Source organism: Balaenoptera acutorostrata, chromosome 1 (genome assembly GCF_949987535.1).
Source record: "Balaenoptera acutorostrata chromosome 1, mBalAcu1.1, whole genome shotgun sequence".
In the NCBI taxonomy this organism is placed as follows: Eukaryota; Metazoa; Chordata; class Mammalia; order Artiodactyla; family Balaenopteridae; genus Balaenoptera; species Balaenoptera acutorostrata.
The window spans coordinates 196,949,258-196,976,526 of record NC_080064.1 but is presented as its reverse complement, the minus strand read 5'-3'; the positions used below and the strand labels follow the sequence as shown (position 1 = coordinate 196,976,526).

The following is a 27,269-nucleotide window of genomic DNA, read 5'->3' as shown; positions in this document are numbered from 1 at the left end:
GGAGGGACGTTTGGTAATTAAGGTCCTTCCTTCTAGGGAGCTGGTATCGGAGCCCTCGCCTCAGAGACAGACAGGCTTATGGTCCTCCCTCGAGGTCCGGGGGCCAGGGGGGCTGGGGCAGGCGTGTCTTCCCTGCTCTGGAGCCGGAGCCTGGGGTCTAGCGTCCCTTCTCAGGAATAGAGATGGCGAGGCCACACCTGCTTTTTTTTTTTTTTTTAATTAATTAGTTAATTTATTTATTTATGACTGTGTTGGGTCTTCGTTTCTGTGCGAGGGCTTCCTCCAGTTGCGGCAAGTGGGGGCCACTCTTCATCGCGGTGCGCGGGCCTCTCACCGTCGCGGCCTCTCTTGTTGCGGAGCACAGGCTCCAGACGCGCAGGCTCAGTAGTTGTGGCTCACGGGCCTAGTTGCTCCGCGGCATGTGGGATCTTCCCAGACCAGGGCTCGAACCCGTGTCCCCTGCATTGGCAGGCAGATTCTCAACCACTGCGCCACCAGGGAAGCCCCCACACCTGCTTTTGAGGTATGTGGCGGCAGAGGTTAAATTTTCCGTTGTGTATTCGTTCAACAAACATTTCTGGAGCACCTACTGTGTACCAGGCAGTACTGTGTGCCCCAGAGCAGAGCTCCGCAGACAATCTGTGAGGCAAGACCGGTTTGTTGCTGTTAAATTGCTGTTAAGTTGCTGTGGGCTGACCCGCTGTCCTCCCACGCGGGACCACGTCACAGCCTGTGCCGTGTGGGACTCACAGCCCACGTTGGTCTGTGATCCACCCACGTGCTTGGAGGTTGTGGCACGTTGCTCTGGTTCCCAAGTGCTGCTTCTCAGAGCCTCTACGTCGCTCATCCCAGGGTGATGACAGTGGACCAGCGCCAGGGACACTGACACATCAGACACCCACGTGGCCGGCGTGGTTCTAGACGCAGGTGACACAGCAAAGGCTCTGGACTCTACATTCAGGTCGGGGGTGGGGGACAGTCAAAGGAAAGAGAGAAACAGAGCATGGCAAGCAGTGACAGCTGCTGACAAAGACCCCAGGCAGGGGAAGAAGACAGCTGGGAGAGGGGAGGAGGGGTCCGGAGGGCCTCAGTGGCAACTTTGGAGTTGGGGTCCTAAAGAAAGAAGACAGCAGCCGTGGGGCTATCTGGGAAGGACCTTCCAGGCAGAGGGAACAGCAAGGACGAAAGCCCTGAGCCCCAGAGATCTTTGGGGGTGGGAGGGGAGCCGTGCCCAGGGTGAACATCAGAATTGCCTGGTGGGCTGGGGGAGTCCCGCCGCAAGCCTCCCCTTAGCCACCACCAACAGAGACTCAGGGAAGCTGCCCGTGGGTGCCCCTGGCCCCCGCACAACTCTCATTGCCGATGGGGGAACGTCACCTCTTCTGTCCTGTGGCAGAGAAACCAGGGGGACCCCCGCTCCTGGGGCCCCCGCGCGTGGTCTTGGGGGGCTGCAGTTTGGCGGAGGGTGGTGGAGAGCCGCACAATGGTATGGGGACTGCAGGACACACAGGAGGAGCTCTTCCTGGGGGCTCAGGGGTCTGGGCAGATGAGAGGTCTGCTGGGTGACGGACCTGGGGACACAGGCAGAGGGGCCGCTGTGAGCAGGGGCGCCGGGACCGGGGCAGCGGGCGAGCTGGGGCCTGGACGTCACACGGGGGCTGTCAAGGGGTCATACAGGCCGGGGAGGCATGGGGACACAGACTGTGCGAGTTTGGGGGACAGGCTGGCCGGTGCAGAGTGCAGGCGGATCCAGCAAATGTTAGGGAGCAGAAAGGCCTGGGCTGGGTGGGTGGAGGTACCCAGGGCAGAGCAACGGGAGGGGTCCAGAAAGACCCCGGGTGTCCCCACTGGGCAACTCAGTGCCATTGGCCAAGACAGGGACCCCTCGGAAGAGCGGGCTCTGGGGCAGGTAGTGTTTGGTCGGCTTAGAGGTGGGCTGGATGGAGCCCAGACAAGACCTCGGACCATATGTCCGCGAGAACCAGCGCACTTGGTGCGGAAAGGCTGTCACCCCCCGAGCGTCGGGAGGGGCCCAGCGAGGCGGACACTCCCACACGACGGTCTCCTGTCCTCCGCTGGTTCCGGCAGGGAGCAATCGCCATCTCTGTTTTACAGACGAGGAAACTGAGGTTCGCGGAGGCTTAGGAACTCACCCGAAGAAACAGAGCTGCTGAGAGAACCCCTATGCCAGAGACCCCCTGCTTCTCTCTGCCCGCTGGAGGGGGGCGCCTCAGGAAGCGGGGATGGGAGGGTGGGGGGTTGGGAAGGCTAATGACGTGGATCTTGGACAGACAGGCAGCGCCGCCCACGGCATCCAGGGAAAGAGCCCAGGCCGGAGGGGCTCGGGGGCCACCCAGTGTGACATCGGTGGCACAGTTTCTGTGACACAGGAAGGAACACGCCCCGCTGCCTCTCCTAGGGCGGGGGGATGGGGTGTGCGCACGCAGGGCTCCCACGCAGAGTGCTGTAATTCCAGGCGCTCCAGGGTCGGGCCGTGGAGCCTGAGGGACCCCATGGCCCTCGACAAGCTCCCTGGGAGCCAGGCGGCAGCAGGACAGGCAGGGGCAGGTGCGGGCAGCCCTCCCGGGTGCATGGCCGGCCGCCCGGCCTGTGAGCACGGCAACTATTTTGGGCCCTGTTTCCCCTCCCCTCAAGCCCATTTCTGCCTTGCCCCTGGGGTGGCAGCCACGTGGGCATTTAAACACTGACTCAGCTTCACTCTGCTCCTCCTGCCTCTCTCCTAATGCTGTGTCTGCCTCCCGGGCAGCCTGCCTGCGGGGGAATGGACCCCCGCCCCCCCCCAGCCCTGCCGTGGCCATGCTGCACCCACCCCCTCGCAGGGGCCGCCCGGACGCCCTCGGCAGGGCCTCTCTGCGGAGCGATTGCCCCAATTCCCACCGGCGGCCCTACACAAGCCCTTGAATGGAACGGTGCTGCTTTGCATTCTAACCCTACCTTACCGTTTTCTGGAGGAAGGAGAAAGCTTTGGAATTACAAGTTGGGGGAAGGAATTAGGGTCCAGGTTAAGGAAAGCAGGCTTAGCCCATATGCCTCAGTTTCCCCCTCCACATACAAAGGGAGATCTTACTTTCAGGAAAATGCTCTGAATACCAAGTTGGGAGGGTTCTGGGACCAGATCCATAGCAATGAGCCGTTGGCCACCTCTTCCCTTGCTTTCCACATCTACCCACTCGGAAGTTAAAGTAAATTCTCTCCCAGGTCACTAGGGGGGTGGCCCCAATACAGCGATGGCTCCGTAGTGTGCTGGCCCGGTGGTGGCGGGCTTTCTGGGGTGGGTGTGGGTGACTGACGGTGACACGGGCTTGGGTTGTGAGGTCCAGAGGACGGTGGTCCAGTTCTCTCTATGCGCTCCTGTGGTCCCGCAGGGCTGCAGCCCGGTCCGGGGCGGGGCGGTCTTGGGGAGGGGGGTTGCTGGTGAGGGCGCGTGTGCAGAGCTCTCAGAAGCCGCCAGCCTGGCTGGGATGGCTGCAAGGACAGCGGTGTCAGCCTGGAGCTCTGACAGAGTGACCTGCTTCTTCAGAAATAGCTCTCTCCTGGGCCCAGAGGACAGGGAAGGGTGACCGGGCCAGGAAGGGGGGCTGAGAGAGCCGGCCTACAGGGGAGGGCCTGGAGGAGTCGGCAAGGCCTTCTGCAGGGGGCACTAAGCCGAAACCCTTGGCCTCTGACCTGTGGGGCCTCGTCCAGGCACAGTGACCCCCGACACCCACCCGGCGTGATGGTGCTCGTGCCCTTTAAGTGGCTGCCTGCAGAGGCCGCAGCGGGTGTGGGCAGCTGGGGTGGGCCGGGGGGTTACAGAAAAGTGCGTGAGAGGTAAGACCCTGACCAGCCAGGCAGGCCCAGCTGGAGTCCCGAGGAACGCCCCCCGCCTCCTACTGTGTGTGAGTCCTCAGGATGAGGGAGGAGAAAGCCGCCCAAACAGGAGCCAGCTGGGGGCCTTCACTCTGGGGGCTGCCCTGACCATTCATTTATTCATCCAGTTCTAGGCCTGAGAGGTGAAGTCATTAAAAAAAAAAATAGCACAAATCCCCACACCTCATGAAGTTTATACTGTAGTGAGTAAGATAGGAAATGAACCAGATGGAAATATATGTGGCATTTTCAGCTAGGGATCAGCTAAGAAGACAAAGTGGGAGGAGGGACACAAAATGGCAGAGGCAGCGGGCATTGCCTTGTGTGGCCCCCTGGGGAGGGACCACCCGCGGGAGGGAGGGAGCTGGCGGCGGGGGACGCGTGTGGATCAGGCCGCAGAGCGGCAGGGGCAGAGTGCGGAGGTAGGGGAGCCGTGGTGTGACTGCCTCGCCCCGCAGGAGAAGCTGGAGTACTTCTTCCTCATCATCTTCTCCATCGAGGCCGCCATGAAGATCATCGCCTACGGCTTCCTGTTCCACCAGGACGCCTACCTGCGCAGCGGCTGGAACGTGCTGGACTTCGTCATCGTCTTCCTGGGGTGAGTGAGGCCTGGGCGGGGTGGGGTTGAGCGCAGCGGGCTGCCCGAGGGCCCGGAGGCAGGTGCAGCAGTGCAGGGGTGTGGGCCGGGGGCAGCGGGGGCGCCCACGGGTCACACGCTCCCCAGCCAGGCACCGCCAGTCTCCTCATTCTCTCTCTTTTTTTTATTTAATAAATTTATTTATTTATTTATTTTTGGCTGCGTTGGGTCTTCGTTGCTGCGCGCAGGCTTTTCTCTAGTTGCGGTGAGCGGGGGCTACTCTTCGTTGCAGTGCGCGGGCTTCTCATGGCGGTGGCTTCTCTTGTTGCGGAGCATGGGCTCTAGGCGTGCGGGCTTCAGTAGTTGTGGCACACGGGCTCAGTAGTTGTGGCTCGTGGGCTCTAGAGCGCAGGCTCAGTAGTTGTGGCACATGGGCTTAGGTGCTCCATGGCATGTGGGATCTTCCCGGACCAGGGCTCGAACCCGTGTCCCCTGCATTGGCAGGTGGATTCTTAACCACTGCGCCACCAGGGAATTCCTTCCTTATTCTCTTCACACAAAATTGGAAACGTGTGAGTGGTACCAGTGCCCAGCAGTTTCTGGACATTCATAAATTTCTCACGCTTTATTATCATCTATTCGTTTATTCCATGGACCTGTGTTGAGCACCTGTTATTTGGGTCCATGAGAACAGACGTTTAATAACCTGTATGAGCCTGCTTGGGCTGCCATAACAAGATGCCACAGACTGGGGGGCTGAGACCACAAAAATGTATTTTCTGACTGTTCTGGAGGCTGGAAGTCCAAGATCAAGGTGTGGCCAGGTCTGGATTCTCCTAAGGCCTCCCTCCTTGGCTTGCTGACGGCCACCTGCTCGCTGTGCCCCCACGTGGTCTTTCCTCCATCCACACGCACCCTTGGTGTGTACCCAAGTTCTCTCTTCTTCCAAGGACACCAGTCCGATTGAATTAGGGCCCGCCTGAACAGCCTCATTTTCACTGAATCACCGCTTTAAAGGTCCTATTTCCAAATACTGCCACATTCTGAGGCCCCACAAGTTAGGGCTTCAACATATGAACTTGGAGTGGGGGGAACATGGTTGAGCCCATAACATAAGATTTGGTAGCCATGCCCTAATTATAACAGCAGCGTTTATCATACACTTACTATGTGCCTTACATGTACCATCTCATTTGATTCTCCCAACAATCCTCTTATTTTCTCCATTTAAGGAAAGTAAGGCACAGAGAAGTCAAGCAACTCACCCAAAGTCACACAGCCAGCCAGTGGCAGTGCCAGGATTTAAACCAAGGCAATCTTGCTCCATAGGCTGCTCTCTTAACAACTAGGCTACCCTTCCACTCAATAAAAATTATGTTGCTTATCTACTAATTGCCCAGTGCTGCTTTAGGCACAACAGGGAAAAGAGAACTCTGTGAATCAGCCTCTGCCCTTGATGGACTGCCTGGCTGGAGGCCACGAGCCTGTGCAGAACAAGGCCACACAGCGCACCGTTGTTTCACACGCGGTGCAGCCCAGGGGGGTCCAGATGTCAACAGAAGGATTCATAAAGAAGGACCTGGAAAAAAAAAAAAAAAAAAGAAGAAGGACCTGAGATAGACCTCAAAGGATAATGGCAATCTGAGTAAATTGAGAGCAGGAAGGACCATAAAGGGGCTTTGGCAGAAATGCAGGGAAGGAGAGCCCGAGGGAGAACCAGCTCCGGGCTCTCTCCTCCGCGTTCCCCCTTCCTCCGACCGCGAGTGTGGGGCTGCTGGAACCCTCCACCCACCACGGGGTATGCTCGGCCCCCGGGCCCGACCGTAGCTGCCCGTGGCACCAGCATCTCAGCCCCCTTCAGGACCCAGAGGGGCCGTCACAAATGGACCCAACACTCTTCTTACTGAGCCTGAACATGGTCTCAGGATTTTTTCTAAAATCCCCCAGACGGGCGTCACCAGACCTGAGCTAGCGGCTGATGAACTGTACCTTCCTGCCTCCCCCTAGTCTTTCCACCGGTACCTTGAGCATGGATGGGACACAGGGCCCCTGCCCCCTGGGGCAGAGGCTTAGCTGACCGCAGGGCCGTCTTCTCTCCCTCTTGTCCTCCTCAGGGTCTTCACCGTGATTCTGGAGCAGGTCAACATCATCCAGAGCAACACGGCCCCCATGAGCAGCAAAGGCGCGGGCTTGGACGTCAAGGCTCTGAGGGCCTTCCGCGTGCTCAGACCGCTCCGGCTGGTGTCCGGGGTGCCCAGTGGGTGGCACAGCCCCTCCCCCTCGCCCCAGCTCTGGGCCCCCTCCTGCCTTGGTGTCCCAGAGGCTCCGAGGGAGGGCCAGGAGACCAAGAGGGGGGCTAAGTCCTCCCTCTCCCCCTGCCCTCGCGCTCCACAGGCCTGCAGGTGGTCCTCAACTCCATCTTCAAGGCCATGTTGCCCCTGTTCCACATCGCCCTGCTTGTGCTCTTCATGGTCACCATCTACGCCATCATCGGGCTGGAGCTGTTCAAGGGCAAGATGCACAAGACCTGCTACTTCATCGGGACGGGTGAGCCTCCCGGGCCGGGCTGTCGGGAAGGTCTGGGGACATCTCGAGAGGGGGATTCACCCAGCCGTGGAGAAGCCCCAGGACTAGGTCGTTGCTTCCGCCACCCGCTGACCTTGAGGATGGGTTTCTCCTGGACAAGGGAGATTGGAGGGGAAAACAGCTCTGCTGGGGCCAGGGGGCAAGGGGAGTGAGCGGTCAGGTTCTTGCTCTGAAGCACCCCTGCCCCAGATAAGGCTGGTGTCCTTGGGCTTTCTGGCCACTTGTGGATTGAGATGTAGGCTCAAGATCAGCCCGAATTTCTGTCTGTACTTGCCTTGTAGCTGGAGTCTTAGCTTTAGTCCAGGGCCCACAGGGTGGGGTCTGAATGGGACTCAGAAAACACCCGAAGGCCGAATGGCCCGTGGTCAGAGATAAGCTACCTTGGGGCCTGGATGAACTTGAGCTATACCTTCTAAGCCAGCATCTCTCAAACTGCTTGCTCTCAGGACCCCTTTGGGGGATTTCCCTGGTGGTCCAGTGGTTAAGACCCCACGTTTTTACTGCCGAGGGCGTGGGTTCAATCCCTGGTCAGGGAACTTAGATCCTGAGTGCCGTGTGGCCAAAAAAAAAAATTTTAATTAAAAAAGAAAAAAAGGACCCCTTTGCACTCTTCAAAATTATTGAGGGTCCCAAAGAGTTTTTCTTTATATAGATTTTGTCTGTTGATGTGTACGGTGTTAGGAATGAAAACCGAGAAAAATGTCATAGTATTCATTTATTAATTCGTTTTAAAAAGAACAGTAATAGACCACTTACATACTAACGTAAATAATATACTTTTTTCAAAGTTGAAAAACATTATTGAAAAATAACTTTATTTTCCCAAACCAAACCAAAAATTTTGGCGAGAAGAGTGGTACCGTTTTACATGTTCTCTGGACCTCTTTACTGACCTGGCTTAGTGGATGTCGGCCGAGTTCTCCCATTGCTGCATTCAGTCTGTTGCGACATCACATGTCCGTGGGATCTGGAAAACTCCGCCCCTATATCTGTTCAAAGAATGTGAAACGAGGGGGCACATAGAGTCTGGGCATTTTTATGAAAGGATGGACCACACTCCTGGGTCCCTGCTCTCAGGTGGTAGCGGTTTGCTGGTCCTCAGCCTCCCCGGGCCGAGTGCCGCTGACACTGGGGATGCGGGGACAGGACCCGGCACAAGACAGTGGTGACCTCTGTTAGGACGAGCCTCTAACTTGGCAGCGGAGACCTGCAGAGTCTCGGGGGACCCTTTCCACTTCCCTGCGCTCCCCCAAGGGGACAGGCAACCCAGCTCCAACGACAGCTCTCACGGCGTTTTCGCTGGTCCTGTTCCTAATCGGCCCCGTCTCAGCCTCCTCCTGCCCCCATAACAATCTCTGTCCTCTCATAGGCATTACCAGGACAGAGAGGAGGGGGCTTTCTAGCACAATGTTCAAACGAAATTCGAGGGTCTTGCCTGGTGTTCACACGAGTTCTTGACCAGTGCTGACCAGTAGCGCTACCAAGCCCCTCTGGGATGGGCTTCGTGGGGCTGGGGACCACACGCCAAGCTCAGGACCATCTGTGCCCCCCTGTCCCATCTCCTGAGGATTGAGCCCCCTGGTAACATGGTTAAGGAAGGCCACTCCATCTCTCACGATCTGACCTCTCTGAACACAAAAGGAGACCAAACCTACTCAGGGGAAAAGGGGACCCAGATGTCAGACAAATTGCAGGCTTTAGAGACAATAAGAGCACCATTCAGGGGCTCCCTGGATGCTAAGGCCTGCTGGGGACGCCCCCTAAGAGCAGACCCACCCCCAGTCTGGATGTCTGTCCAGCGCATCCCAGCATCGGGGCGCGTCCCCACTTCTGTATCCCAGACAGAGCTCTCAAGCGGGAGCGGGAGGCCGGGCCCACACCTCCGCCCCTGCCGGGCTGCTGCCTCCTTTTACAAAGCTCTGTGGGTACAAACGATACGTCACATCTGCTTCATCGGGTGTAGTCCATAGAAGCCGCACCTCCGTTGAGGCCCTGGGCCTGAGCTCCTGCCTGCAGACGCCTGTATCCCTGTCCGTATCCGGGTATCCGTATCCGTGCCCTCAGCCCAGCTCCCCATGGTCTGCACCACACTCTCCCAGCAAGGCCGCCTCCCCGACTTTAACCTGATGTTGAGACCCGCACCCTGCTGCCCCCTTGCTGCCCCTCCGCCGGTGCTTACCACCCTCGCCCGCCCACAGACATCGTGGCCACGGTGGAGAACGAGAAGCCGTCGCCCTGTGCCCGGACGGGTTCAGGGCGCCCCTGCACCATCAACGGCAGCGAGTGCCGGGGCGGCTGGCCAGGCCCCAACCACGGCATCACCCACTTCGACAACTTCGGCTTCTCCATGCTCACCGTGTACCAGTGCATCACCATGGAGGGCTGGACCGACGTCCTCTACTGGGTGGGTCTGGGCCCGAGCCCGCCGGCTGTCTCCCCAACACAGGCTCGCCGGGAGTGGGTGGGGCCTGCCAGTCCCAGGCTGAGGGTCTGCTGCTTCTCCTCGCCCCTCCCCGGGGAGCCCTTCTGGGCCTCAGGTGTGTGTCCTAGCATCCTTGGAGGAGGCCGAGGTACCACCTGTGTCCGCAGCCCCAAGAGCAGGTGAGGGATGGAAACCAGGAGCTCGGCGGGTTCTGGTCTCATCTCCTAACTTGTCCCTAAGCCTGGCTGTGAATGACTTGCTCCTGATGGCCTGGAATGTCAGATTTCCTGAGGAAGGAAGGGCCCTTTGAGTCTCTCTTCTTGCTGCTGGGCAAGATTGCTTTCCCATAAAAATGTGATTGGATATCAGGTTCCTCGTCTATAAAATGAAAATGCTAGCTCCATCATAGGGTAGTTATGATGGTTAGTGGGGCATTAACTGAATTACCACAGTGCGGGCACATAGTGCTGTAGAAGTTCTCTTGTTGGAGAAGGTTACTTGTTTGGTGTTACGAGAGTTAGGTTGCATTTCTTTTTTGATCCTCCAACAATGGGAGGCATTGATCCCATTTTCCGGATAAGGAAACCGAGGCTCAGAGACGTTCGGTAACTTGGCCGCTGTTGGACTAGTGAGCGACACAGCCAAGAATTGACCTCTAACCATCCGGCTCCAACCCTGGAGCTCAGCCGCGGGGTGACACTGCCTATGGGGGACGATTGTAAACCCATCAAATGCTTTGCAAATGTAAAGGATTAGTGTGAGTAGCTCTCGTAAACTCGGATTATGGGAGCCGATTATTAAACGTTTCAAAGGACGGTCACGCGTGTTGTTTCGCCCGTGAGCAGCCTGTGAGGAGGGAGCTCACACATCAGCTCAGGGGGCAGATGGAACGATGCTCAGAGATGCTGACGCTTCATCCCGGGTCACAGACGTGCTTCCTGAAGGAGCCGGCCAAGCGCGGGCCAAGGCTTTTTAGTGCTTCTTCCACTGTGAGAAATCTCGGTTGTAAAGAGGCCGACTGGAGGTGGCCGGCATGACAGGGTCAGGCAGGGAGCCCGGGGGCTGGAGGGAGGCAGGGGTCAGTCCCACCAGCCAGGCAACCATCAGCAAGGCCCAGTCCCAGGTCCTCAGGCTAGAAGAGGCTACCTCTCTGGACCCAGATGGCCTCTCTCCTTGCCCCCGGGGTCGGGTGCGGTGCGTGGGCCAGCTTGACAAGGGGGCCTAAGCCCTCACGTCGGGGATGGGGCTCACACCTGCGTCTGGACCAGGTCAACGATGCCATTGGGAACGAGTGGCCCTGGATCTACTTTGTCACCCTGATCCTGCTGGGCTCCTTCTTCATCCTCAACTTGGTGCTGGGCGTCCTGAGCGGGTAAGGGGCTCAAAGACAGCTGGGAGAGAGGGGAGGAAGAAGGGGTGGGGGGGCGGGGAAAGGAGGGGGAAGGGGAGGAGGGGAGGAAGTGGGCAGGGAGATGTGACTTAGAACCCCCGCTCATCCCTGGGTCCCCTTTAGCCAGGAGCATGCTCCCTGTTAGCCAGGAAGAGAACAGATGCAGGCAGGAGCCCCTCCAGTCTTCACCTTTCTCCCTTCTCCTCAAGCCTTCTCTTATCCTCACTTCCTTCTGTCCACGTGAAGCCCCTGAGACCCCAGCCTCCTCTCCCTGGAGGTGCTTGGGCTGAATACTCGGCACTGAGCATGGCCTTCGGGCTAAGCACACAGACTCTGGAGCAAGAGGCCCAAGTTTAAACCCTTGCACTACTGCTTGGTGGCTGTGTGACCTTTGACTAATTACCTAACCTCTCTGTGCCTCATGAGCCACATCTGTCACATACGAATAATTTCAGTGCCTGTTTCACAGGGCTGTTGGGAGGATTAAATGAGTTAATACCTATAAAGTACTTAGAATGGAGGCCAGCACATCAGAAGTGCTAAGTACTCACGGTCATTATTTCTCTGTGACGGCTCCACCCAGCTACGGTGGGCAGCCTGGAAGTGGCCATCAGCCCCGTTGTGCCTTGCCATCACCCGCCGCAGGAGCTTCCCTCCAGGCACTCCGGACGTAGAATTCAGGGGGTCCATGGACTAAAATAGGAAGAACTTGCCTTTATTTTTTCGAGTCTAACTGAAATGCAGCGCTTCCTTTCATGAAGTGGTACCAGCTCTGCCCACGACTTGTCCCAGCAGGAATCCCTTGTCATATCACAGGTGTTGCAAATATTACTACTTCAAAATTATGACAGTTATTAGACTGCGGCTGATCTTGCTAGTTAACGAACAACAGCTATGTTTTAACTCATCGGTTCCTTTGTCAAGCTATGGTTTCATTTGGAGCATTTTACAGCGTTGTTCTGAGGAGCGACCCATAGGTTCACGGGACCCCCAAAGGGGCCAGGGCACAAAACGGTCAAGAGCCCCTCCTGGACCCTGCCCTGGGCAGAGCTGAGGGTGCAGGCGGTGTGAGCCGACCCTGCTGCCCCCAGGCCACCCCTCAGAGCCCAGTGAGGACGGGGCTGGATTCCCCTCCTCACCCTGCTTGGGGCCGAGCGCTCCCTCTGCTGCTCTGAGCCCTCGCTGACCCTCGGGTCCTTTCCTTCCAGTGCTGCCCAGGAGCAGGTCCCCCAGGGCCTTAAGTCTGTAAGCAGAGCTAAATTCCTCAGACAGCCTAAAGGGTCAGGGCAGCACGGAAAATCGGAGGGTCCATGGCAGTTCTGTCAGGGCAATGGACAGTCATGTCATTAACCCGTATGTCCAAGGTCACCCAAGACAAGGCGGGAGAAATGAGACGGGAGGAGAAGAAGGAACGAGGTGGGGGCCCTGGAGGGCGGGGCTGGTGATGGCAGAGAGGGCCGCCCCTCAGCCTCCCTAAAGGGCCCCGGACCCCAGGTAACACTGGGCCGGGGGGGCACGTCCAGCGCAGAAGGGGCTCCGTCGCCCCAGGAAGCTCCATCCTTCCCACCGTGTTCTTCCTCCCCTGCCCCTGCTCCACTGCAGGGAATTCACCAAGGAGCGGGAGAAGGCCAAGTCCAGGGGAACCTTCCAGAAGCTGCGGGAGAAGCAGCAGCTGGACGAGGACCTCCGGGGCTACCTGAGCTGGATCACGCAGGGCGAGGTCATGGATGTGGACGACTTGAGAGAAGGTTGGAGCCATGGGCCGAGGTCGGCAACCCCCCAGAGCTGCCCTCGCGGTCAGCTCCCACAGGGGCACCTCCACACCCTACCCCCGCTGCAGCCCCAGGGGGCCCATCGGGCAGGAACGGCATCACCACTTTGCAGATAAGAAAACCCGGCCCCTAGACGGCTAGCCTGACACCTTGCGATGGAGGCGGCCTGGTGTGCCCTGGGCCCTCCCGGAGCACAAAGTACCAAAGTGCTGCACTGCCCCTTGGTGACCCGCCCCCCCCCCCCCCCCCGCCGATGCGGGCTCTCTAGGGCTCAGGAAAGCGCAGAGGAAGGGGTCCAGGCCCACCCAGGGTCGCTGTCACAGGTGTCCCCAGTCAGCGGGCCCTTTCCAGGTGTGTCCAGCCCAGAGGGGCCCGGAAGCCTGGCCAACTGTACCTGTCTGTCCCCAGGGAAGCTGGCTTTGGATGAAGGTGGCTCGGACACAGAGAGCCTGTACGAAATCGCAGGCTTGAACAAAGTCATCCAGTTTATGTGAGTATCTGCCCAGCTGCGGGTCCTCCCAGCCCGCAGCTCCCTGAGACATGTAGTTAGACCCCGGTCACTGCCCTAGGTGGCCTTTGGGTCACTTTCCCTTAGCGCAGTTGGAGGGCACTGGGCAGATGACCTATTTACTCACCACGTAAGGAAGAAACTGGGAGCCGGTGGGGTAATTAGTCCTGGAAACCTCTGCTCCAGAACGGGGAGTTAGCCTGTGAGCCCCATGAGCATTGCGGGCAGGGGGCTGGAGACAGGAAGCTGGAGAGGACCGTGTGTTTTGTCTGACTGGCTGCTTCCTTTTCCAAATTCATACATGACTGTGATTTTGAAAGATCCAACAATAGAGAAATACATCAAAGAAAAGATGAAGGCCTTCTCTGCCCTTCAAAGGGGTAACCATGGTAACAGTTAGATTTGTATCCCTCTGAAGCCTCTTGTACGCTTTCATTTCTCTTACACGCACACGCGCACGCACACACACCCCCCAGTTTTTTTTGGTTTTGTTTTCACTTTTTACACGATCAGGTTTCTCATATTAACCACCGTCACCTCAGAACCAAACACAGTGCCCAGCACACAGGAGGGCTCGTTGGATAAATGAATACGATCCACACATAAACTAGCAACTGACGTTTTAAATTTAGAATTTTCTATTGAGGGCAACTTTATACAGACACAAACCTTTTTTTTTTTTTTTTTCTAAGACTTTCTTTTTTCAGAGCAGTTTCAGATTCATGGCAAAATTGAGCCAAAGGTGCAGAGATTGCCCACCTGCCCCTCCCCCCGCCACGCCCAGCGCCCCCCCACCATCAACATCCCCAGCAGATGGTCCATTTGTTACAACTGATGAACCTGTATCTTCACCCCACGTGCATAGTTTACGTTGGGGCGCACTCTTGGTGTTGGACGTTCTGTGGGTTTGGGCAAACGTATAATTATGCGTACCCACCATTATAGTATCATATAGAGTATTTTCGCTGCCCTAAAAATCCTCTGTTTCTGCCTGTTCACACCCCACCTCCCACCCCTGGCAACCAACCACTGATCTTCCTGTCTCCACAGTCTTGCCTTTCCCAGAATGTCGTTTAATTGGACTCACACAGTGTGTGGTCTTCTCAGATCGGCTTTTTTTACTTAGTGACATGCATTTAAGGTCCCTCCACATCTTTGCAAGGTGTGATAGCTCACACATCGTCTTTTGATGTATCTTTGAATGTAAAATATTCCACAGTGTGCATATGTTGTAGTCTGTTTACGTAATCTGTCCAGTTTGGGGCAATACACACAGTGCCACAGGGAACCGTTGTGCATAAGGGTGAACATTTCTGCCGGGCAGATCCCTAGAAACAGGCTTGCTGGGTTAAAGGGCGTGCAGGTTCTAACCTTGGCAAATGCTGCACAAAGGTCGATCTGACAGTGGAGGTGCCTTTCTGCGCACCCTCCCCTACACCAGATATGACCAATTTGTTAAAGAATTGCCTTTATGACGGGCAAAACGGGGCATGCCAGTGTTGCTTTAATTAAGGTGGAGACGCATGGAGCCCTTCTCTGCGCCGGGCATTGTCTCTAATTCCCTCCGAGGTCGGCATCATCACTATTCTCCTTTGAAAGGTGAAGACATTTGCTGTAAGAGGCAAGATTTGCAATCTGTCTCTGCAGCTCACGTCCTTGGCCCTCTCACATGGCTGGAGGAGGGAGTGGGTGGTGAGACTAAGTGTGGCTGGAGCGGCCTGAAGGCGGCCTTGGGGAGGGGCTGGAGTAGCCCAGCCTCAGCCCCGCCCCCCACCTTCTCAGCCGACACTGGAGGCGGTGGAACCGCGTCTTCCGCTGGAAGTGCCACGATGCGGTGAAGTCCAGGGTCTTCTACTGGCTGGTCATCCTGATCGTCGCCCTCAACACCCTGTCGATTGCCTCGGAGCACCACCACCAACCTCTCTGGTTGACCCACCTGCAAGGTGAGACACGCGGCTGATGGCCAGTGCTGGCCAACGGCACCTCAGGTTTTGCAGAAGAAGTCAGTTAGATGTTGACATTGTTTTCTAGAAATTCTAGGCAGTGGTACCCTTTTTCCTCGTGGCATTACCAGGGACAATAACAGCAACAAGTTGGGGACGTTCCAGGTGCTCGCCAGATGTCTGGGAAAATTATCACAAACACAGACACTGGACGTACAGATGACCAGTAATTGAGCACTTCATGCATCCAAGTTCAAGTTCTACTCCAGAAACGGCAATCTTTCACCAACTATGTATTACAAACATACTCTGTGTAAGGCCCAGAAAAGAACGCAGGGCACACGGAGAAGGAATGTACCTCTCTTGCCGCCAAGGAGCTTCCTGAGCCAGAAGAAAAGACAGATATTGATAAGTGATGTCAGGTCAATATAGGGAGGGCAACAGTGGAGGTAAATATAAGGTAACAAGAGGAGGATTACAGAGGAGAGGAGGTTGGATAGTAGGAAGACACTATGTTTAAAATGATGCAAGAGGGAATTCCCTGGCGGTCCAGCAGTTAGGACTCAGCGCTTTCACTGCTGTGGCCCGGGTTCAGTCCCTGGTCAGGGAACTAAGATCCCGCAAGCCACGCAGTGTGGCCTAAAATAAAATAAAATAAAATAATGAAAGAGATAAAAGAAGGAAGATAGAAAAGAAGATTGTCTTCTTCTATGGAAAGGAGATAGGAAACAATGCTACAGATCAGATGCATTCATGCATCCATCCATCCACCCATTCGTCCATCCATCTGTTCATCCATCCATCCATCCAGGCATGCCTCTCTCCATCCATGCATCCATTCCTTCATTCATGCATGCATCCATCCACCCATTCATCTATCTATCCATCCATTCATCCATCCATGCATCCATTCCTGCATCCATCTATCCATCCATCCATTTATTCCTTGCAACCAATCTTCCTGAGAGCCCCTTGAATGTGCCAAGCATTGTCAATGCACTGTCAATGACCAAATGTGGACAAGATGTGAACAGTGCCCAAAAAGAGGAGTCAGGGATGAATTTGAGGTTCCTGGCCTATGCAGATAGATGGATGGTAGTGCCACTTGCTGAGATGGGGAAGACAGTCAGTGATCACGTATTTTGGGGGTATGGGGGAGGACGCGCAGTACCTATCAGCTTAGACTTGAGCATGTTGAGTTTGAGGTGCCTCTGAGACATCCCAGTGAGATGTTGAGGAGACAGATGGAAAGTAGGTCTGAGACTCAGTGGAGAAGTCTGGGTTGAAGAGTCAAAATCCGGAGTCATTGGCAGGCATGGCAATCGAAGCTGTGGTCTTAGAAGACATCACCAGATCCCCAGAGGATGGTGTGTGCTCGTGTGCACAGCTCAAGTCCAACACTCAGGGGTGAGGTAGGGGTGCATCTGCAGGGAAGGTGCAGGAGAAACAGGAGGAGCAGGAGAAATGCAGAAGGATGCGGCGTCCTGGAAGCCAAGGAAAGAGAACATTTGAAAAAAGCAAGAGGGGACTTCCCTGGCGGTCCACCGGTTAGGACTCTGCACTTCCACTGCAGGGGGCACGGGTTCGATCCCTGGTCAGGGAACTCAGATCCCGCCTGTTTAAAAAAAAAAAAAAAAAAAAAGCAAGAGGCTGATCAACAGTGTCAGTGCTTCTGGGAGATCAGGGAAATGGAGTTAAAATGCTCATGGGTTGATCGGTGGAGTGAGGAGGGTGGACCTGCTGAACACAGGGTCGTTTAGTTTTTTAGAAATCTAGGTTGTGTTCCTTCAATGGTGAAAATTCACCAGGTTTTCCTGGATCTGGAGGGCAGGGAAAGGAAGATGCCCTGAAAATGCAGGTAGGGTGTCCAGGGTGGAGGGCTTGGCCAAGGCAGGCAGGGCAGGGAGGAGAGTGACCCTGAGCTGCGTGGCCCACCCTGCAGACGTCGCCAACCGGGTGCTGCTGGCCCTGTTCACCGTGGAGATGCTGATGAAGATGTACGGGCTGGGCCTGCGCCAGTACTTCATGTCCATCTTCAACCGCTTCGACTGCTTCGTGGTGTGCAGCGGCCTCCTGGAGATCCTGCTGGTGGAGTCGGGGGCCATGACGCCCCTCGGCATCTCCGTGCTGCGTTGCATCCGCCTCCTCAGGATCTTCAAGATCACCAAGTGAGCGCCCGCCTGCCCGCACTGCCCCAGCCTGCGCCTCTGCAGGAGAAAGCGCCTTCCCCCTTCCACCTCGGGCCTCTCCTGTCTTCTTACCTCTCACCGTTGTCTGTGGTGCGGAAAAGAGGGAAGAAAGGGGAAAAGAAGAGCCTGGGAGCGGGCGGGAGGAAAGGAAGACGGAAGGGGAGGAGGAGAAGGGGGGTGAGGAAGGAGAGCAGAGAAGGGGGCAGTGGTGGGACGGCCGCCTGGGCCGGGGCTGCACGGGAAGGAGTGGTCCTCACCCCCATGGGGTTCAGAGTCTAGTGGTGGCACCAGCAGCTAAACGGCCGTCCTACTAACAGAATGAAATGACAGACCAAGATCTGTGCTCTGGCGGAGGGAGGCTGGGTGTGCAGCCCGGATCCAGGCAGCCCTGCCGGCCCCCCGCATCCCACCAGCCCCCAGCCTCCCCCAAGCCGCCCCGACTGCAGGGACGCCGGTGGGGGCTGCCCGTCTCCTCCAGGTACTGGACGTCTCTGAGCAACCTGGTGGCCTCGCTGCTCAACTCCATCCGCTCCATCGCCTCCCTGCTGCTGCTGCTCTTCCTCTTCATCATCATCTTCGCCCTCCTGGGCATGCAGCTCTTCGGGGGCAGGTACGACTTTGAGGACACGGAGGTACGGCGCAGCAACTTCGACAACTTCCCGCAGGCCCTCATCAGCGTCTTCCAGGTAGGCTAAAGCCCGCTGCCTGCCACCGGAGATCGGGCATCACCTCCTCCAGGAAGCCTTCCCTGATCTGACGTCGCCCTCCGGGCCCCCGCATCCCCTCCAAGCTATAGTTGCCTGTCTCCTCCACACTCTGGAGGCTGGGCGCTGTGCCCCGTGTGTCCTGTGTGTCTTCGTCCCTTCGCCCAGCAGAGCCCTGGCCCACAGTAGGGCAGCAGTTAATGAGTGAAGGAGTTGGGTGGGCAGGGAGCTCTCTCTCCCACGTGCTACTAGAATCTCTGAGCGCAAGGTCAGACAAGGTGGGCTGTCCCTTCCCAAGGCTGCAAAAGCCCCAGAGGATCACAAACTACTTCCCACTGCAGGGACATGGCTTGGCCACCGCTCACTAAAGCCACGGCTGGCCTCTGGAACGAGCTGCCTGAGCGCAGAGCGGACACCCGTTCCTCTCTGTCGGGCCAGTACTCAGGGACGCCACCTCGGTATTGCCAGTGGGAAGGGCAGTTGTGGCAACTGGCCGGCCCTACACATGGTGTCACCCTTGTTCTTCCATTCACCCCACTGGCTGGTCAGGCATCCTGCCTTTCAAGGCACCTGACATTTCGCACTCTTTCTGGGGGCTGGAAAGGCAGGGGGTCCAGTGTGGGCAACACAGCTAAGCCTGGGCCTTAGGAACAGAGCTCGTGGAAGCCTTGATGCCACAATCAAGCTCCTTGGCCCCGAAGAGCCAACGATAAGGTTTTCGACCCCCGGAAGAGGTTCAGGAGAGCAGGGACTTTCACCCTGGGCCATGGATGAAGAGAGAGGACAGGTCTGGGGGCAGAGTTGGAAGGGGACTTTTGGACAATGCAGTCTCCAGAGAAGACCCTCAAGTCCCTCTGTGTCGCCCACCCTCCCTCCCCTTCCAGGTGCTGACAGGTGAGGACTGGAATTCCGTGATGTACAACGGGATCTTGGCCTACGGCGGCCCGACCTATCCAGGGGTGCTCGTCTGCATCTATTTCATCATCCTGTTCGTCTGCGGCAACTGTATCCCCCCAGATGCAGGGCACAGAAAAGAGCCTGGGGAGGGGGCTTGGGCATAAAGTGGGGTCAAGGTGCCCAGGCCTTCTGCTGGGGTGGAGAGGTGGGACACAGCAGGTAGCAGTGCGGGTATAGCTGTAGGACACTTCCTTCCGGCGGGAGGTTAGAGGAACACAGGGTGACTGGTGACAGGTGGGAGGAATCAGTCCCAGAAAGATGGGGAGCCTGGAGCACGGGAGGAGGCAGGTCCTGCCAAGCCCACCCCCAGAGGCGTCCCTCCCCACCACCCGAGCTCCTTAGCGGGCCGCCCCAGACATCCTGCTCAACGTCTTCCTGGCCATCGCGGTAGACAACCTGGCGGAGGCGGAGAGCCTGACTTCGGCCCAGAAAGCCAAGGCTGAGGAGCGGAGACGCAGGAAGATGTCCAAGTGAGTGGGGCGCACCAGCAGGAGGGACCCGCAGGGCTCCGCCCGCTCTGGGCAAGGGGCTCCCTGAGGAGCAGAGGCCAAACCACTGTGACGCCTGCCCCAGCGGCTGATGGCTGAGTCTCTGAGGTCCCCGGGGCAGGGCTGGAGGCAAGTCGGCAGGCAGGCTGGGCCTCCGCCCTGTCACCAGGCTTCCTGGAGGGAGTCCCTTCCCTCTGCTGAGCCTCCGGCACCTGAGAGTTTGCTGTTTAACCCTCTGCGGCCTCGGCCCCTGGGCCTGGCTGGCGCTGAGCTTGCGAGGCCGCGGGCGGGCGGCGGACCGCCTGTCCTGCTCCCTCGTTGCGGGGGGAGGATGCGATGCGCCCGGCCCGTGGGCGGGGTCAGCCTGCAGTGTCCTCAGGCTGGGCGCGTCCCCCAGAACCTTCCAGTTGGGCCTCCACTTTGGGCTTTCTTGGTGTTCCCACCCAGGGGGCTCCCAGACAAGTCAGAGGAGGAGAAGTCGATGGTGGCCAAGAAGCTGGAGCAGAAACCCAAGGGGGAGGGCATCCCCACCACGGCCAAGGTGAGCCCGTCATGGGGGCGCTCTCAGGGGCCGCACAGGGAGGGGCCTCTGAGAGCCCCCTGTTCACCTGGTGCCTTAGGGTGCTGGGGGGCAGGGGGAGGCAGGAGAGGGGCGGTCTGCCTGGGTATCAGCCAGCTGAGGGCAGCTCCGTCTCAGGGAACCCTTTGTACTGAGGACACAGACGCCCCGATCCAGGAACCAGACTTCCTTTGAGTCCCAGCTTTCCACCCCAGTCAGGGTGTCCCCCTCCCCACAGAGCTGCCCAGACCAGCCTCCCCCCGTTTCTAGCCCTGCCCCGCCTGTCAGCCTGGCCCTGCTCAGCCTTCCTGGAGCCAAGGAAGCAGAGCTCAGAGGGGCAGGAACTGGCCCCCAGAGCAGGGGTCCTGGCCTGGGGAAATCCACTCTCTTCTCGAGAACTAAGCAGGGGTGAGAGGCTCAGGCTCAGACGGGCTGGGGTCCTGGTAGCTTGGGCGGCCTGGCTTCTCCTTTGTAAGACGGGAATGAAGTAATAGCACCCACTGCCTCACCCCGCCCCGAGCCACAGGGAGGCTTAGGTGAGCTGACACCCGCACGGCCCTCCAGTCGATGCGCATTAGGTGGGGACCACAGCTTGGGTTTTCACCTTCATCGTGTTCCTTCCTCCAGCTGAAGATCGATGAGTTTGAATCTAATGTCAATGAGGTGAAGGACCCCTACCCGTCAGCCGACTTCCCAGGTAAGAGTCCTGGGACCCGGGGTGGGTGTGCTGGGGTGACTTCTCCCCAGGGCCGAGATCTCGCCTGTGTGTCCCCTACCTGGACCCATCTACGAGGAGATCAGGACTCAGACATCCCTTGCGTACCTCGTATTGCAAATGAGCCGTCTGCCAGCCTGCCTCTCCCTACAATACACACAGTGGGAAAATGTACACATTTTATTTTCAGTTAATTCAGCCAGTATTTACTGAGCACTGGCTGTGCGCTTCAGGGCTAAGGACCTGGTTTTCAAGGAGCCCAGAGCCTCGTGGGCACCCACGTCTTCTGTTCCAGCCCCTCCAGCCACACAGAATAGCTCACAGAGGGGGGGTGTATCCGCCTGTGTGGTGCAGGAGATGGGCAGGCTGCTCACACCGTCCATGTCCCGCAGGGGATGACCAGGAAGAAGGTCCACGTGAAGGAGACCAGGGTGGAGGGGAGGGGGATGGATAGTGCACAGCCATGAATGCACTACACACGCCTCGTAGGTGCAAACAGCCTCTGGCTGCAGCAGGAATCCTCTTCGTCGGTGCCAAGGAGGGAACACCTGTAGGGAGCACCCAAGCCGGTGAAGGTTAAGCAGCCACCTGGGAGAGGCTGGTGCCCAAGAGCTGTCGATCGCTCTTAGCTCACTCCTGGGTCCTTCCAGCCCTGGGTCACTGGTGCGATTTCATGTCTATTTGTGCAATCAGCTGATTAGCATCTGTTTGCGCTAGTGAGTCTAAGCTCCAGGGGGACCCTTTGTGCTCCAAATAGCAGTGTTTGGTACCAGATAGGCAATCAATAAATAGAATGAAGGTTTATCACAGGACACTGAATATAGTTCCCTGTGCTATACAGTAGAACCTTGTTGTTTATCTATTCTATACCTAAAAGCTTACATCTGCTAACCTCAAACTCCCACTCCATCCCTCCCCCAACCCCCTCCCCCTTGGCAACCACCAGTCTGTTTTCTATGTCTGTGAGTCTGTTTCTGTTTCATAGATAGGTTCATTTGTGTCCTATTTTAGATTCCACATATAAGTGATATCATATGGTATTTGTCTTTCTCTTTCCGACTTACTTCACTTAGTATGATAATCTCTAGTTGTATCCATGTTGTTGCAAATGGCATTACTGTGTTCTTTTTTATGGCTGAGTAGTATTCCATTGTGTGTGTGTGTGTGTGTGTGTGTGTGTGTGTGTGTGTAGCACATCTTCTTTATCCATTCATCAATATCCTATGATAAACCATAATGGAAGAATATAAAAAAGAATGTATATATATGTATAACTGAGTCACTTTGCTGTACAGCAGAAATTAACACAACATTGTAAATCAACTACACTGCAGTAAAAAAAATATTAAAACTGGGAAAAAAAGCCTTATAGAAATCCAAAAAAAAAAAAAAAAAGAAGAAGAAGAAAGGAAAAAATGCAAGGATTTTGCAAAGTAAAATGTAAAGATTTTGCAAAGTAAAATGTGGGGAGGATGGAGCTGGTATAGATAAGATTACTGATAATTCTTCAAATACCTGCCAGAAGGGACATTTGGGTTTTAGAATAATTCAACTTGACCTGTTTCATCTAATAACCATCTCCCAGTAGATGGGAGCGGCCGCTGTGCAGGTGGGAGATGCTGAGCCAGGAGACCTGAGGTGGGGGAGGGGCAGGGGCTGGGGAGAAGGGGGAGGGTGGGGGAGGGGCTGTGGGGTGGGCTGCGGAGGAGCGTTCTTACCAAGGGGGCTGAATGTGTTTATTTTGCTTCTTTCCAAAAATAATCTGAAATGGCTGACAACGAAAGATATGCACAACGAAGTTAACACAGTGGGCGCGGACAGAGAAACTCAGAATTAAGGCGGAAAAAGAAAGCAAATACGCGAGTTCTAAGAATTAACAGTCTCTGCGATTAAGCATAAAATGTGTCTCTGGGGCCCTTGGTCCCAGGCGAGGCAGGAAATGTCCCATTAGGATGCGCTTTGGGAGGAAGAAGTGGGGTCTCAGGAGGAGACCCTGCACGGGCCGCCGTGGTGGAGAGAGCAGGAGAACCCTGCCAGGGGCTGGCAGGAGACAACTGTGGGTGAGGGGACAAAGGAAAGGGCACCCCAACTTCCCACAGTGCCCCCAGTCTGGAGCTGAGGACCTGAGGGGACAGCTCCCTCTCACAAGGCCCTGAGACTCAGCAAATGAGCCCGAGGGGCCCTCTCCCCCTCCCACCCCGCCCACCCCACACCTGCCCCGGAAGAAAAGAATATTGATTTCTTTTCGTGCTGGCAGTCCCTCCCTGAATGATGGTGTTTGGAACCCGACCCCAGGAGAGCAGCTCCGAGTGCATTTATCTCAACAGGCCTCCTGCCCCTCGTCGATGTCACGAGCTGAGGGACTGACGCTCAGGAGGGGCAGAGCCCTGCCTGGCGTGAGAGTCAGGGGCGGAGCCGGGCCCAGCACTCCGGCCTCGTGCAAAGCAGGGCCCCCCGGCACCCCCAGCTTGTGAGCATTCGAGGCGGTGCGTCCAGCCCCGAGACAGGAGACGCGACAGCAAGGCTCCCAGACCTTGCTCCTGGCCCGACGTCGGGGAGGTTCTGAGGCTGACAGTTGTCTGGACAGTTCAGCCCCGTGTGCCACAGGGAAGGGAGGCGCCTGGCTGGACTCTGCTGGCGCCCTCGTGCCCCGCGTTGCTCGCTGGCTGCTGGGGGTTCACGGTTGGGCTCAGAGCACAGGAGCCAGGGGAGCCGTGAAACGTGGAAAGACACCTCGACCTCTCTCTCCCCTCCCCCACAGGAGATGATGAGGAAGAGGAGCCCGAGATCCCGATAAGCCCACGACCCCGCCCGCTGGCCGAGTTGCAGCTGAAGGAGAAGGCGGTGCCCATTCCAGAAGCCAGCGCCTTCTTCATCTTCAGCCCCACCAATAAGTGGGTGGCCCCTCGGTGGCGGGGCAGGTGGTTGGTGGGGCTCTCAGAGAGGGCTGCTTCCTGCTCTGAGAAAGCCCCCTTCTCCTGACTCCCTGGGCCTACAATTACACCGTGAGAAAGTCACTCCTTTAGCTTAAGACCTTGTGCCCAGTTGAAAGTGCTAGAATCTCTGGGAGAAGTAATGCTTTAAGCCTTATCAGTTACTTCCTCCTAAGAGCGATCACATCTCTTGGCTCCTTTCCAAGAGCAGGACAAGGGGATAAGCCATAGTTCTCACTGGCTTCACAATTTTACACCTTTAAAGTACAGACTGTAGTCCTCATGGAGTTTCAGCTGTCGGCCTCAGGGATGGAGATCGGCCTGTCCCGTTGTTTTGGTGGGGATGCCGTGGGATGGCGTGGAGTGTTGGGGGAGGGCTTGTGCGGGCTGGGGCTGGGGCTGCAGGAACAGAAGGTGGGACAGGGCCCGGCAAGGCCAGCCAGAGACCACCCGGATGCCGGCTGTCCTCCTCCACTGACCGGGAGGGAGGGAGCCAGCGACAGAGGCTGCTGGGGCCTGAACGCCCAGTTCACAGCGTGCTGACCTTCCCCCCACCCCCCGCAGGATCCGCGTCCTGTGTCATCGCATCGTCAACGCCACCTGGTTCACCAACTTCATCCTGCTCTTCATCCTGCTCAGCAGTGCCGCGCTGGCTGCTGAGGACCCCATCCGGACTGAGTCCGTGAGGAACCAGGTGACAGCAGCCAGCTCAGCACCCACCCCCGTCCAGCCTCAGTCACCCGCACACCTCACCCTGATGCCCAGAGTTCGCTGTATCCTCTGTGTGGCTGCAGGCATCAGAGCTGCTTAGAGTTTAAATCCCTGGAGGGCCAAGACTGCCCAACCCACTCCTTCTGAAGAGTGTTGTCACAGCATTGGGCCTACACAGGCTCTTGTTGATGGATATTAGCCGTGATGATGGTGGTGATGGTGGTGGGGATGGTGAAGATGGTGATGGTGGTGGGGATGGTGACGGTGGTGGGGATGGTGGTGGGGATGGTGGTGGGGATGGTGGGGATGGTGATGGTGGTGGGGATGGTGATGGTGGTGGGGATGGTGACGGTGGTGGGGATGGCGGTGGGGATGGTGACGGTGGTGGGGATGGTGGTGAGGATGGTGGGGATGGTGATGGTGGTGGGGATGGTGACGGTGGTGGGGATGGCGGTGGGGATGGTGACGGTGGTGGGGATGGTGGTGGGGATGGTGGGGATGGTGATGGTGGTGGGGATGGTGATGGTGGTGGTGGGGACGGTGGTGGGGATGGTGGTGATGGTGGTGGGGATGGTGATGGTGGTGGTGGGGACGGTGGTGACGGTGGTGGGGATGGTGGTGATGGTGGTGGGGATGGTGGTGATGGTGGTGGGGATGGTGGTGACAGTGGTGGGGATGGTGGTGGGGATGGTGGGGATGGTGATGGTGGCAGGGATGGTGGTGACGGTGGTGGGGATGGTGGGGATGGTGGTGGGGATGGTGGTGACGGTGGTGGGGATGGTGGGGATGGTGGTGGGGATGGTGGTGACGGTGGTGGGGATGGTGGGGATGGTGGTGGGGATGGTGGTGACGGTGGTGGGGATGGTGGCGGGGATGGTGGTGACGGTGGTGGGGATGGTGGTGGGGATGGTGGGGATGGTGATGGTGGTAAGGATGGTGGTGACGGTGGTGGGGATAGTGGTGGGGATGGTGGGGATGGGATGGGGATGGGGATGGTGATGGTGGTGGGGACGGTGGTGTTGATGGTGATGGTGATGGTGGTGGTGATGATAGTGATGGTAGTGGCAATGGTGATGGTGGTGATGCGGATGAAGATAATGATGCTGTCACTGCTCTGCCCCTCCTCTCACCGACCTCTGCCCTGTCACCAGATCCTTGGGTACTTTGACATCGTGTTCACCTCTGTCTTCACTGTGGAGATTGTCCTCAAGGTGAGTGAAGGCTGCGAGGCAGACAGCCTGGGCGAAGGGCATCTCCAGGCCAGGGACCAGACCCGCCATGGCTCCTGCTTACACAGGCTGTGCTCACCAGGGGCTGGGTTGCAGGGAGGAGGGAAAAGCAAGGAGGTGGTGGAGAGCAGCAGGGAAAGAGTCACAGGACCCAGGAGACCGGATGGTCTCAGCTCATGAGCTGGTATGAGTGGGTAAGCAGGTAGGGGTGTGGAGGCATGAGGTACAGTCAACCCGCGGCCTGTGGGGCTCTCAGCAGAGCACCCTGCGTGTCTCTGAAGCCTTGGGCACGTTCTTCCACAGTCAAGGCACAACTAGCCTAAGCTGTGATCTGTTCCCGGACCTTTGTTACCAGCGACTGAAAGGCCTCCCCCAGGATCCCAGAGAAGTGGCTGTCACCCTGGGTGGGGTTTCTGGCAGCTCTGCCCTCTCACGGCCCTCCCACCCCTTGTCCATAGCACACCGCTGCCCTCCCGTTCTCAAGGTGGACACACCGGGTTCACACCATCATTGGTGGGGGACGGGGTCTGGGGGCAGAGACCTCCCATCTGTGACTGGGACCCGTAACCCCAGCCTTCACCTCCATGAACCAGGAGGGGAGAGGGGAGCCGTGAAGGGAGAGCAGGCCCAGAGCCGGCTGCAGTATGAAGTGAGGACAGTCCTTTCTTTCAGGGCCCCGATTATTAAAGGAATGGATCAGAGGGAGATGGTGGCTACCCTGAGGTCCAGGAGGACTTCCTGGAGCTGGTGACTTTAGAGTTAGGCCTTGAAATTGGACAGGACTTCATTAGAGAGAGAGCAGGAGCAGTCAAGGAGGACAAAACAATGCAAACGCATTGCACAGCGATGTTTGGGATGTGCTCAGAGAGGAGAAAGTGGCCCTTCTGGGCTGAGATATAGCACGCGTGCAGGGGTGGGTGCCTGGGCAAGGTCTTCAGTCCTTGACGGGCTGTTCAGCCTGACCCAACCACACCTAAAATGCTTTCCAGGGAGGAGGAGGAGGGAGAGGAGGAGGAGGAGGAAGAATTGTATTATTCTGCAGAACAGAGGGCAGGGCATCCCCCTGTGGCTGGGTAAGGAAGGAGACCCAGGGCTCCCTTGGCCTCGCTGCCCGTGAGAGGTGTCAGTGCTCCCAGAAGCAGGTGCAGAGAACAGGGCAATGCCCTGAGGACCCAGCAAGGAGTGTCCCCAGGGTCCTCCCCACCCAGGATGCCACCTCTCTCCCCAGATGACCGCCTACGGGGCCTTCCTGCACAAGGGCTCCTTCTGCCGCAACTACTTCAACATCCTGGACCTGGTGGTGGTGGCCGTGTCCCTCATCTCCATAGGACTCGAGTGAGCGGGGCAACCCGGGGCCCCAGAGCAGCAGCTCAGCCGCTGTTGGTTGGTGGGCACTGAGCCACAAGGGGACGGTCTCTCGGGACCACTGGCCAGGGTGGGGGGGGGGTCCCTTGGGTTGTCACCAGCTGGACTGAGTGACAAGGCTAGGTGGGCAGAGCGTGTGCTGGAGACCAGGGGGGATGCAGACAGGAGCAGGGAGTCCCCTCCACAGCCCCACGGAGAGCACAGCCCCGGTGCCCAGGGCGCTCCAGTCTGATGGGAGAGACAGGGTCTGTGGGCAGCCCTGGAGGAAACCAGCCCAGGGGCCGGGAGGCGCCTCTATCCTGGGGCGGAGCTTAAGGGGAGCTGGGGGAGGCAGGCGTGGGTGCGGAGAGC

At 57.5% G+C, this 27,269-nt stretch overlaps 1 protein-coding gene across 3 annotated transcripts in view; it reads left to right on the top strand.

Moving 5' to 3' along the window:
• The window catches only part of CACNA1S (calcium voltage-gated channel subunit alpha1 S), a 62,262-nt gene that overhangs the window by 10,730 nt on the left and 24,263 nt on the right, over positions 1-27,269 (top strand). For all 3 annotated transcript variants that reach the window (XM_057544528.1, XM_028162637.2, XM_007167249.2), the window contains exons 3-20: positions 4,329-4,468; positions 6,562-6,704; positions 6,842-6,994; positions 9,232-9,437; positions 10,724-10,827; positions 12,448-12,593; positions 13,026-13,107; positions 14,908-15,068; positions 17,011-17,236; positions 17,736-17,943; positions 18,846-18,966; positions 19,274-19,388; positions 19,854-19,947; positions 20,593-20,662; positions 23,442-23,574; positions 24,178-24,307; positions 25,476-25,535; positions 26,782-26,888. In XM_057544528.1, coding sequence (XP_057400511.1) covers positions 4,329-4,468; positions 6,562-6,704; positions 6,842-6,994; positions 9,232-9,437; positions 10,724-10,827; positions 12,448-12,593; positions 13,026-13,107; positions 14,908-15,068; positions 17,011-17,236; positions 17,736-17,943; positions 18,846-18,966; positions 19,274-19,388; positions 19,854-19,947; positions 20,593-20,662; positions 23,442-23,574; positions 24,178-24,307; positions 25,476-25,535; positions 26,782-26,888 — 2,399 coding nt within the window. The remainder of the gene's footprint in view (positions 1-4,328; positions 4,469-6,561; positions 6,705-6,841; positions 6,995-9,231; positions 9,438-10,723; positions 10,828-12,447; positions 12,594-13,025; positions 13,108-14,907; positions 15,069-17,010; positions 17,237-17,735; positions 17,944-18,845; positions 18,967-19,273; positions 19,389-19,853; positions 19,948-20,592; positions 20,663-23,441; positions 23,575-24,177; positions 24,308-25,475; positions 25,536-26,781; positions 26,889-27,269) is intronic.